The 10,305-nt window shown below is 40.2% G+C and overlaps 3 protein-coding genes across 3 annotated transcripts in view; 1 reads left to right on the top strand and 2 right to left on the bottom strand.

The window, feature by feature from the left end:
• The window catches only part of LOC135094231 (protein lethal(2)essential for life-like), a 17,953-nt gene extending 14,518 nt beyond the window's left edge, over window positions 1-3,435 (top strand). Inside the window, exons 6-7 of the mRNA XM_063994150.1 lie at window positions 907-1,038; window positions 1,488-3,435. Of these exons, the coding sequence (XP_063850220.1) occupies window positions 907-1,038; window positions 1,488-1,637 (282 nt within the window). The 3' untranslated portion in view covers window positions 1,638-3,435. The remainder of the gene's footprint in view (window positions 1-906; window positions 1,039-1,487) is intronic.
• Window positions 1-3,904, bottom strand: part of LOC135094230 (pro-resilin-like) — a 37,445-nt gene extending 33,541 nt beyond the window's left edge. The window contains exon 1 of the mRNA XM_063994145.1: window positions 3,889-3,904. The gene's annotated coding sequence lies outside the window, so the exon portion shown is untranslated. The remainder of the gene's footprint in view (window positions 1-3,888) is intronic.
• Window positions 3,905-4,014: 110 nt separating this feature from the next.
• On the bottom strand, window positions 4,015-10,074 carry LOC135094226 (zinc finger protein 37-like). The gene is made up of 4 exons (XM_063994136.1): window positions 6,059-10,074; window positions 5,551-5,663; window positions 4,917-5,029; window positions 4,015-4,606 (listed from the first exon to the last, which is right to left on the bottom strand). The coding sequence occupies exons 1-4, from the start codon at window positions 7,857-7,859 to the stop codon at window positions 4,438-4,440; spliced, it is 2,196 nt and encodes a 731-aa protein (XP_063850206.1). The 5' UTR covers window positions 7,860-10,074; the 3' UTR covers window positions 4,015-4,437.
• Between the last annotated feature and the right edge of the window lie 231 nt (window positions 10,075-10,305).

Below are 10,305 nucleotides of genomic sequence, written 5' to 3'. Positions count from 1 at the left end.
TCACAGGACCCTAGTACCTGATATGGAGCACTAGGCAATGTACTAGTTCACTGGTGACTAGTATAACATTGGTAGTCACTAGTATTCCGTTATATCACTGGGCATTTGGCAATCACATTCTCACAGGTATTCGTCCCTCGTAAACTAGGCGATATTAACTAGTAATTCACCAGTACAAGTTAGGAGTCACTGGTACAAGGCACATTGCTTAGTCACCAGCCAGCACACTAGTGACTAGGCGCCAGACACAAGGTAGTACGTTGACTAGGGCTACAAGGTGGAGTTAACTAGGGGACTTGGGAGGGGCTTAAATCACTAGGGACAAGGGACACGGTGCAGTACTAGGAATAGGGCAGGGAAGAATGTATGAGAGAGAGAGAGAGAGAGAGAGAGAGAGAGAGAGAGAGAGAGAGAGAGAGAGAGAGAGAGAGAGAGGGCCACCACTCTCCTGAAAAAAAATATGAAAATAATTACATCAATAAAACAAGTCAATAAAATTAAAAGATTATCAGTAACAAAGATAACACAATTTAGCATCAATAATTAATCGCTAATATATTGGATGAATAAAAGTAACTAACGTATAAAGCAAGATTTAATGATGGTCTGAATATTAGTTTTTTTTTGTGTGTGTCAAGAAAACGTGTTGAAGAAAACGTGCAATTTTAACGTAAACTCAAAGAAAAACGTGGAAAATTGAGAATTATTATTTTGGTTAGTTATTTTTTTTTACTGTTCCCTACTCTATACCTCTATCTATCTATCTTGTACATCTATCATGCCTCAATTTCCATCTCTCTCTCTCCATCTCTCCCTCTCTCCCTCTCTCTCTAACTATCTCCCACCTTTTAACCTTCTCTTGCTTTTTAACTATCTCTAGACTGACTATCTCTCTCTCTGCCCCAGGAGGGAGGCGCGGCCACGCCCTCCGGAGCCCTGTCCACTTCCGTGCAGCAGCAGAGCCAGTCTTCAGTGCAGCAGTCCTCCTCCTCCACCTCCTCCTCCTCCGTCCAGCAGACCTCCAGCAGTGTCAAGAAGGTACGTAGTCAGTCAGTCAGCCAGCCAGCCAGTCAGTCAGTCAGTCAGTCAGTCAGTCAGTCAGTCAGCCAGCCAGCCAGCCAGTCAGTCAGTCAGTCAGTCAGTCAGTCAGTCAGTCAGTCAGTCAGCCAGCCAGCCAGCCAGCCAGTCAGTCAGTCAGCCAAGGAAAGTTGGTTAAGTTAATCGAGGAAAAGTTTAGGAAAGTTAGTCAGTCATTTAGAAAAAAAATTACAACTTTAGTCGCCCCGTCAGTCAGTCAGTCAGTCAGTATGCCAATCAATTAGTCATTCAGCCAGCCAGTCAACAGAACAATCTGCCAGTCAGCCAACCAGTCAGTCAGTCAGTCAATTCACAAAACCCACATAAATGAATAAATAAACAAAACAAAAATATGACCAGTTTTAACTAACCATGCACTTCCTCCCCCCCCCCCCCTTCTCTCCCCACAGGTGTCCATGTCCTCTTCCTCAACCTTTTCCTCCACTTCCTCCTCCAACTTCTCAAACATGGACTCCTTTGATGATATGGCCAAGGACATGCAGGACCGCCTCGTCTTCTCCCATGACAACGTGAACCTCAAACTCCCTGGCACTCAGTAGAAGATTCCCTAGATCCCTAAAAAGTTCCCTAGAAATATCCCTGAATTTTTCCCCAGACGTCTCCCCCTTTTAAGACAAATTATGCTTGTTTTAATACATACCTAAGTGTATATCATTATGTATAGACATGCGATACTTATGTAGGATTTGTGTTTGTACGTTATGCACACACACACACACACACACACTATTAATTCTTACGTACACGACTTCTTATAGTTAAAACACACCTCCTCCACCTCCTCTTCCACATGTCATCACCACTTTCTCCACCCTCACCTCACCACCACCATCACCACCACCACACCTACCACCACCACCACCACCTCCTATACACTCGGATCCTTCAAAAGACACTAATCCTTTCATAGAGATTTGAATTCCCTTTAAAGACAATCCGATCCCTTTAAAGAGTGTTGAATCCCTTATGACTGAATTTAATGGTTTTGAAGGGGATTTCAGGCCTTAGAGGTTATTGAGAGAAAGGAGGGCTTGCTCATCTTATCTACCTATACTTTTTAGAATATAGTAGTGGTGTTCAGGTATACAGGTGCCCTCTGCCTGTATATTGTTGCTACCTGGACTCCATCACCTGTATACCTGTTTAATTAATTGTCTGTTTTTTGTCCCTGTTAAACTGCCTGCTTTTTAATTATCCTGATGAAAAAATTGGCTTATCTATTTAATGGTCTTATGAAATTAATGACAAACTATTGTTCAAATCAATTATTCGTTAAAGGTTATCATTATCAAATTTACCTGTTACTATTATAAATTCAATATGTTTAACTATTACAAATTCAAGTATCTGTTTAACCACTGCTATTATAAATTCAAATATGTTTAACTACTACTATTACAAGTTCAAATATCTGTTTAACTACTGCTATTATAAATTCAAATATCTGTTTAACTACTACTATTACAAATTCACATATGTTTAACCATTATCACTGTTACAAAATTGCCTTGTTTAATTATTACCATTACAAAATAGACGGTTACCTATTACTACTACACAACTGCCTCCTCGACTACCCATTACTGTTACAATCACCAACTGAACTAATAGAATCAAAATAACCTTTACAACAATTACCTTTACCAAATCAATTATCTGTTTAACTATTACCATTAAAACTACCTGTAATTATCAATTCTTTCACTAGAACCTGTACAAGTATTTTTTAAATATTCCTATAAATAAAGTGCCCTGAAGTGCCTTAAAGTACCCTAAAGTACCCTAAACTCTCCCTAAAGTACCCTAAAGTACCCTAAACTCTCCCTAAAGTACCCTAAAGTACCCTAAACTCTCCCTAAAGTACCCTGAAGGACCCAAACTCAACCTAAAGTACCTTAAAGGACCTAAACTCTCCCTAAAGTACCCTAAAGGACCTAAACTCTCCCTAAAATACCCTAAAGGACCTAAAACTCTCCCTAAAGTACCCTAAAGTGCCTAAAGTCTCCCACGAATGTCCCTTACAGCGCCGCGTGTCCCTAATGTGTCGTAAAATACCACCACAGTGCCCTAAAGTCCCCTAAATTACCTACACTGCCCTAGAGTACCCTGAAATGCTCTTAAGTACCTTAAATATCTTTAAATGCCCTAAGTACTCAGTAATACCTTCAATTGCCCTAAAATATCCGGTAAACTACCCCTAAATTACCCTAAACTACACTAAATTACCCTAAACTACCCTAAATTATCCTAAACTACCCTGAAGACTCCCGCTCGCTCAGCCACGATGCAACGACTCTTGTAATTAAAACACGATAAAAGATTAAATCCATGAAAGAAGTAATTTTTGTTATCCTTTGAGAGAGAGAGAGAGAGAGAGAGAGAGAGAGAGAGAGAGAGAGAGAGAGAGAGAGAGAGAGAGAGAGGCAACGAGTCCTCAAATCTTCACACTACCATTACCACCACCACCACCTCCACCACCACCACCCCTCACATTTTCCCCATTTCCTCCCATTCCACACCTTCCTAGCCTCACCCAAGCACACACGCAGAAGCACAGATCACACACACACACGCAGACACACGTAAACACAAGCACAACTCGCAAAATCACCTAAAAACAACGAAAATATTACCGAATCCAACTTTCGTTCTCCCGCCGCCAAATGTAAACAGAAATCTACACACACAGATTTAAGTCCTTATTTCCACTATTTCCCGGCGACCTACTTTAATAAACGCCTAGGAGAATATAGTTTAGGGTTTCAGGAGTTACTGGGGTGAAGCACGTACCTCTACAAAGCAGGGGTGCGGAGATACAGCGCGTAATGTGGAGGCGTGTTGGAGATCTGCGTTGGTTTGTGTCTCTCGCGGTAATGGCGGATTGGTTGGCGGGCGGGAGAGAGCGAAGGAGGGTACTCTCTCTCTCTCTCTCTCTCTCTCTCTCTCTCTCTCTCTAACGACACTTCAGATCCTCGTTCAGTGGTTAGGTGGTTAGATTGTTACTTGTTTATTTAGATTAGTGAGATGTATATTGTTTCTCTCTCTCTCTCTCTCTCTCTCTCTCTCTCTCTCTCTCTCTCTCTCTTAAAATACCAATTCTCTACAATAATGAAGTGAAAATTGGCTTCATTGTTTCATTTTCTTTCCTCTTTAGACTCGTAATGAAGCAGAAATAAGGATAAAAGAAGGAAACAAAAGAAAATACATTGAATACAGTAAATATTTAATAATACAACTGAAAAATAGAAAAAAAAAAATCCTAAAAACAACAAAAAAAGGAGGAAGAGGAGGAAAACAACAACAACAACAACAACAACAACAACAACTTTACTACGGACGTTACATTTCCTTCTTCAAGACAGGCATGGTGGTGGTGGTGGTGGTGGTGGTGTGGGGGTGTGGCAGGGATGTGCCTGGGGTGCGTGGTCGTGAGGCGCGGGTGGGCTGGCGCGCACGCACGTGGTGGGCGGTCCACATATGCCTAGTGAGGGCGTCTGACCGTGTGTACCTGAAAAAAACGTACATGGAGTTAGTGAAATTGCGTACATACATACATACATACATACATACATACATACATACATACATACATACATACATACATAGGTAGATAGATAAGTAGATAGACAAGGAGACAAATAGATAGATAGATATAGACAGACAAACAAACAAACACACGACCACCACTACCACCACCAAACACACACACACACACACACACACACACACACACACACACACACACACACACACACCAAAAATACCTATATATATTCAACCAGGTGATGAGGACAGGTGTGACAACATTAATTAGTCACCTGTGAGTGCACGCAGGCAGGGGACAGGTGTAGGAGCGCTTAACATGTGTGGGCAGGTGTGTTCTCTGGTGTTTCGTCAGGTGGTCACGGCGCACGAAGCGACGTCCGCATTTCTGTCAAGGAGTGAATGAAATTTTTTGATGTCCGTGTTGTTTTCGTTTGGTTGGTATTACTGCTGCTGTTGTTGTTGTTGTTGGTACTACTACTACTACTACTACTACTACTACTGCCACTACTACTACTACTACTAATAATAGTTTGTTTACTTATTTCTTTATCTATTTATTTAGTTAGTTACTGCTTTTATAACTCTAATCTATCTATCTTTTATCTATCTCTCTATCTAAGTACAATTTTTAAGCCACATAAATAAAAAAAAAAGTTGATTTAGTATATACATAAAATATCTTATTCTTGTTATTCTTGTTCTCTTCCTCTTCCACTATCTCCTCCTCCTCCTCGCCCTTCTCATCCTTCTCTACCTACTTCTCTTCTCCCTCCTCATCCTCCACTTCCTTCTCCTTCTCCTCCTTTTTTTTCCTTTTTGTTTATCTATTCATTTACTTATCTATAATGATTGTTTTTACTAAAGTGGCTTTTAAATCACCACCACCACCACCACCACCTCACGCACCTGGCAGGTAAAGGGCCGGTGACCTGAATGGATTCTGAGGTGTCTCGTTAGCTCCTCGTTACGGCAGAAGGCACGCCCGCACCCGACCACCTCACACCTGTACGCCCGCTCACCTGTGGAGTTGTCGTCATCATCAGCTGTGTTGTTTTAAAGGTATTGTGTAAAGGAAGATGACCAAGGGTAACAAAAATAGCGGAAAAAATGGCCATTGAAGTTATTTTTTTTTGTTATTTTTTTTTATTTATTATTGGTGTTGTTGTTAGTGTGGTTGTTGTTATTGTTGTTAGTGTTGGTGTTTTGGTTGTTGTAGTTATCATTGTTGTTGTTGTTGTTGTTGTTGTTGTCATTATTGTTATTGTTGATGTTTTTTTTGTTCTTGTTGTTGTTGCTGTTGTTACTACTACTACTACTACTACTACTACTACTACTACTACTACTACTACTACCACTACTACCACTACTACTACATATAAACAAATACAAAACAACAACTTCCACTTTTCCTCACCTTCCTCTGCATTCCCCTCATCTTCCTCGCGTTCCACCTTGCTTGGCGGAGACTGAATCGTGGCAAGCTTATTAGAAGACCCCAGGGACTGCACTGGTGGTGGTGGTGGTGGTGGTGGTGGTGGTGGTGGTCCTGCAGTCCCGGGGAAGGATGCAAGATGGGAACTCAATGGCGGACGAGGCAGAGTAGAGGCCTTTGAATCTCTGAAGGGACTCAAAACAGTGACTTCTCTAATCTTCACTTGGTGGCGGAGGTTTAAGTTAGTCCAGCAAACACGTGTCTCCCAGTCGACTAAATTTCGTGTGGTACATCCGCAGTTTGATTCGAAGTTGCTAAAAGGGCCTCTGTTAGTTTCGAAGTGTCCATTTGTGCAACAGAGAAGGTTAGAGTGCATTATGGGAGAGGTGAGCAGGTTATGTGGTGTTTTTTGAGGGTTTTGTCCTTCTTTTCTTTCAATTTGTTCGTTCTCAGAGTCGTTTTGCGCTTCCCGTTCTTCATTTGTCTCTTTTTGAGCATTTTCTAACTCATTCGTGCGGTTGAAAAGGTTAAAGTGCATTGTGGGAGATGCGAGGGGGTTATGCGGTGCTTCTTGCGGTTTTCGTCCTTCTTTTACTGTGTTTTGGTCATTTTCAGAATAGTTTTGCGTCTCCCGTTCTTCTTTTGTCTCATTCGTGCGGTAGAGAAGGTTAGAGTGCATTGTGGGAAATGTGAAGGGGTTATGTGGTGTTTTCTGCGATCTTTGTCCTTCTTTAGTTCCATTCTGTGCTTCATTTACCTCATTCTGTGCTTCTTGTTCTTCTTTTGCTTCATTCTTCCAACAGAGGCGGTCAGAGTGCATTGTGGGAGATGTGACTGGGTTGTGTGGTGTTTTCTGCGGTTGTCGTTCTTCTTTTGTTGCTGTCAGTTCGTTTCCTGATTCATTTGAGGAATATAAAAAATTTGAATCTACTGGGAACACCGTGAGGGACTTGTGTGTTCTTTTCTGCGCTTGCCGTTCTTCTTTTGTCTCATTTAATTCGGTTTCTGAGTCAGCCGTGCGTAACCTCTTCTGCCCTCTCCGTCCTTCATTTCTTCCATCTTGTACGTTCTCTAAGTCATTCGTACGAGGTGTTTTCTTCGCCTCTCGTCCTTCAGCCGCTTCATTCCCTTCGCCTTTTAACTCATTCGTAAAATATAATGAGCTGGAATGTGGTGAGAGAGATCTGAAAGAATTATTTGACATTTCATACCCATCCCGTCCTTCTTTTGTTTGATTCTGTCCATTCCTTGAGCCATGCGTACAATACAAGGAACTGGAATGCACTGCGGAAGATCTTAGAGAATTACATGACATTCCATACGCATCTGTACCTTCACTTGTCTCATTTTGTTCGTTTCTTGATCCGCTCGTGAAGTATAAAGCATTGGAACGCATTGAGGCAGGTCTAAAAGCACTCGGTAACATGCCATGCGCTTCTGTACCTTCACTTGTTCTCCTCTCCCTATTTCCAGGCCCATTCACGCAAAACAACGGTCTGGAATGCATGGACCAAGGCGAGAATAGCCTACGTAGACTGAAATGCACCTCTTGTTCTTTATTTCTCATCTTTTCTTCCATTTTATCAAAGTCTCTAGTCTTTCCTTGTCTCGTGTGGTCAGGGGTCCCGCTGGAGTGGTAGCCTAGGTCCTCCTCTGTTTGTGTACCCAGGTTCTCTTGAGTGTTCTTTGAGTGAGGGAGTGGGCCGAAGAGGGAGTGTTTAGCGGAGGGTGTAGCTTTGTTTGTGTGTGTGTGAAAGTGTGCCCATTCTTGTAAAAGTGTCATTTTGGGTAGAATTGAGTGAGTGAGTGGTTGGTTGAATAACTGAATGTCTGGTTGATTGGTTGACTGGTTAATTGAATGACTGGTTAAGTGACTGATTGGCTAGTTGACTGGTTGATTTTCGTCTTATTTCCACAACACATAAAGTTCACAGTTCTAACTTGTCAAACTTTTCTTCCTCATACAAGTTCCGCCTTTCAGTCAGTGTATTTTAAAGTTAAATGTTTCTTTTTGCTTTTTTTTTTATCTCTGAGTTTACATCGTCTTTTCTTGCATAGCACACGAATGTCACAAAGTTTTTTTTTCTCTTCTTCCTCTTCTTTCTGTCTTCAAACCTTCTTATTTCTAAAACCTTCCCTTTTCTCTCTTCCCTTTTTTAATTCAGTCTTTTTTCCTCTTCTTTTCTTTAAGGGAACATCAAAATCAAATAGTCTTTCTCTTCTTTCTCTTCTTTCTGTCTTCAAACCGTTTTATTCTCACAACACGACTTCAAATATTCTTTCTTTTTTCTGTCTTCCTTCTGAATTCACACTGTCCTTTTCTCAACAACACATCAAAAATCACAATTCTCTTCTTTTTCTGCCTTTCCAAAGTTTATTTCCGCTGCGGTGTATTTCCTCATCCTCCGTCTTATCTTCCTGAGCTTACGCCGTCTTTTTTTTTAACAGCACATCAAAATTACAGTCTTCCTCTTTCTCTCCCTCTTTTTTCCTTTTCCAAATTAGATTCTCACTGCGTCAGATCTCTTAGCTACTGTGCCTCACTCGTGCAAACTTCCCTCTCTTCCCTTACGTGACACGGGGATGAGTAACCACAAGGAAGGGGAGAGGGAGAGAGAGAGAGAGAGAGAGACCGATAGAGGCACACAGAGGGACAAAGAGACACGCTGACAGTTAACAGGAGATAGATTACTAAGTGAAGTATGCATTGTTCACGACGAGACAGAAATGACTTACTGATTACGGGAACCACAAATGAAGATCACACACACACACACACACACACACACACATATACACACACACACGGACATTGTTGGGGGAGTGATTATTTGTGTGATAAGGACACAAAGACGGCGAGGACACAGTGAAGAGCTGATTGGATGGTGGGTGGTGGTGGTGGTGGTGGTGGTGGCAGTGAAAACGTGACAAAAAACATTATTCTGAAACCTTTTGCTCTCTCACCACAATGTTTTCAAAGGCCACAAAGATGATTAGCCGAGTTCTCAAGAGTGTTTTTCCCGTTAATAATGTAGAAATCCTGTTAATCTGTCACTAGAACCGTAAAAACACTCTTAAGAACCCGTGTCACTTCAACTAGAGCCTTTTTTGTAAGTAGTGAAGATGTGGTGCTGTAGTGTTTGAAAATATGGTGCAAAATTAGAGTTACTGTGGTGAAGAAGGTGAAAAGAATGAAGAATTTTGTATAAGGGATAGTTGGATGGTTAGATGACTGGTAAACGAAAAGTAGTTGTTTGACTGACTAATTGAAAAGATAAATATTGATTCATTGACTTGCTGACTGACTGAATGAATGAATAAATTAATTAAATGAAGGAAGAAATTGACTGACTGATTGACTGCTTGAAAGAAGGAGAGAAAGTGATAGATTGATAAGGACAGAGAGAACTAGAAGAAATAAAATTGAATGAATGCTATTAAAGAAAAGAAAGAGAGAAGGTAGGAGGAAATGGGAAGGATGAACTATGAAAAGGAGAAAAATCGAAAGAAAAAGAAAGAAAACCGAAATAAAAACTGGATACTAAAGGAGAGAGAAGGAGAAAAATAAGAATAGAAGGAAATATGAAGGGAAAAATATGAAAAGGAAAGATGCGAAGGAATAAAATAAGAAAACCGAAAAAAAAGACACCACAGAAGAGAAAATGAGATAAATAACAAGAAAGGAAAGAAAAAGATAAAAAAAAATTAGGAAGATAAAGGAAAGAAACAGAAGAAATAATAATAACACAATAGAACATAAGAAGTGAACGGTCTAATTGCGTAGTTGTCATCAGGGTAGTTAAGTGGAGGGGCAATTCTCTCGTTACCTCGTTACTAAATGACATAGAGGTTGTTAGTAACTGAGTTGATGCCACTTCCACTTCAGCGCCATCTACTTACAGCTAAATAAATTAAATTGAAGCAAATATAACACACGCATATAAAAATACACAAATGAAATAAATGATAAATGGGTGGAATTAAAAAATGAAAATAATGAATATGGTTAAAGATAAAAGACAAGTAAGTAAATATGTTAACAGATAAAATGAAAATGAAAGAAAAGAAGGAAAAGAGAAAGGAAAGATAACAAAAAACAAATGTTATATATAAAAAATGAAGAAAATCAAGAAAATTAACATACAAAAAAAAAAAGAACTTAAGTAAATAAATTAATAAAGAATGAATGAATAGGAAAAAAAACAACAAAACAAAGTGATAATTTAAGA

Source organism: Scylla paramamosain, chromosome 45 (assembly GCF_035594125.1).
Source record: "Scylla paramamosain isolate STU-SP2022 chromosome 45, ASM3559412v1, whole genome shotgun sequence".
Taxonomy (NCBI): Eukaryota; Metazoa; Arthropoda; class Malacostraca; order Decapoda; family Portunidae; genus Scylla; species Scylla paramamosain.
The sequence above is the reverse complement of the archived record's forward strand: the minus strand, read 5'-3'. Positions and strand labels throughout refer to the sequence as shown.

Bases quoted from the DNA above. Each gene is read 5' to 3' on its own strand.
- LOC135094226 (XM_063994136.1), bottom strand. From the start codon at position 7,859: ATGACACTTTTACAAGAATGGGCACACTTTCACACACACACAAACAAA. The intron at 5,030-5,550 runs GTGCGTGAGGTG...ACTCCTTGACAG, and splicing joins ACCGGCCCTTTACCTGCCAG to AAATGCGGACGTCGCTTCGT. The intron at 4,607-4,916 runs GTGACTAATTAA...CGTTTTTTTCAG, and splicing joins CTGCCTGCGTGCACTCACAG to GTACACACGGTCAGACGCCC.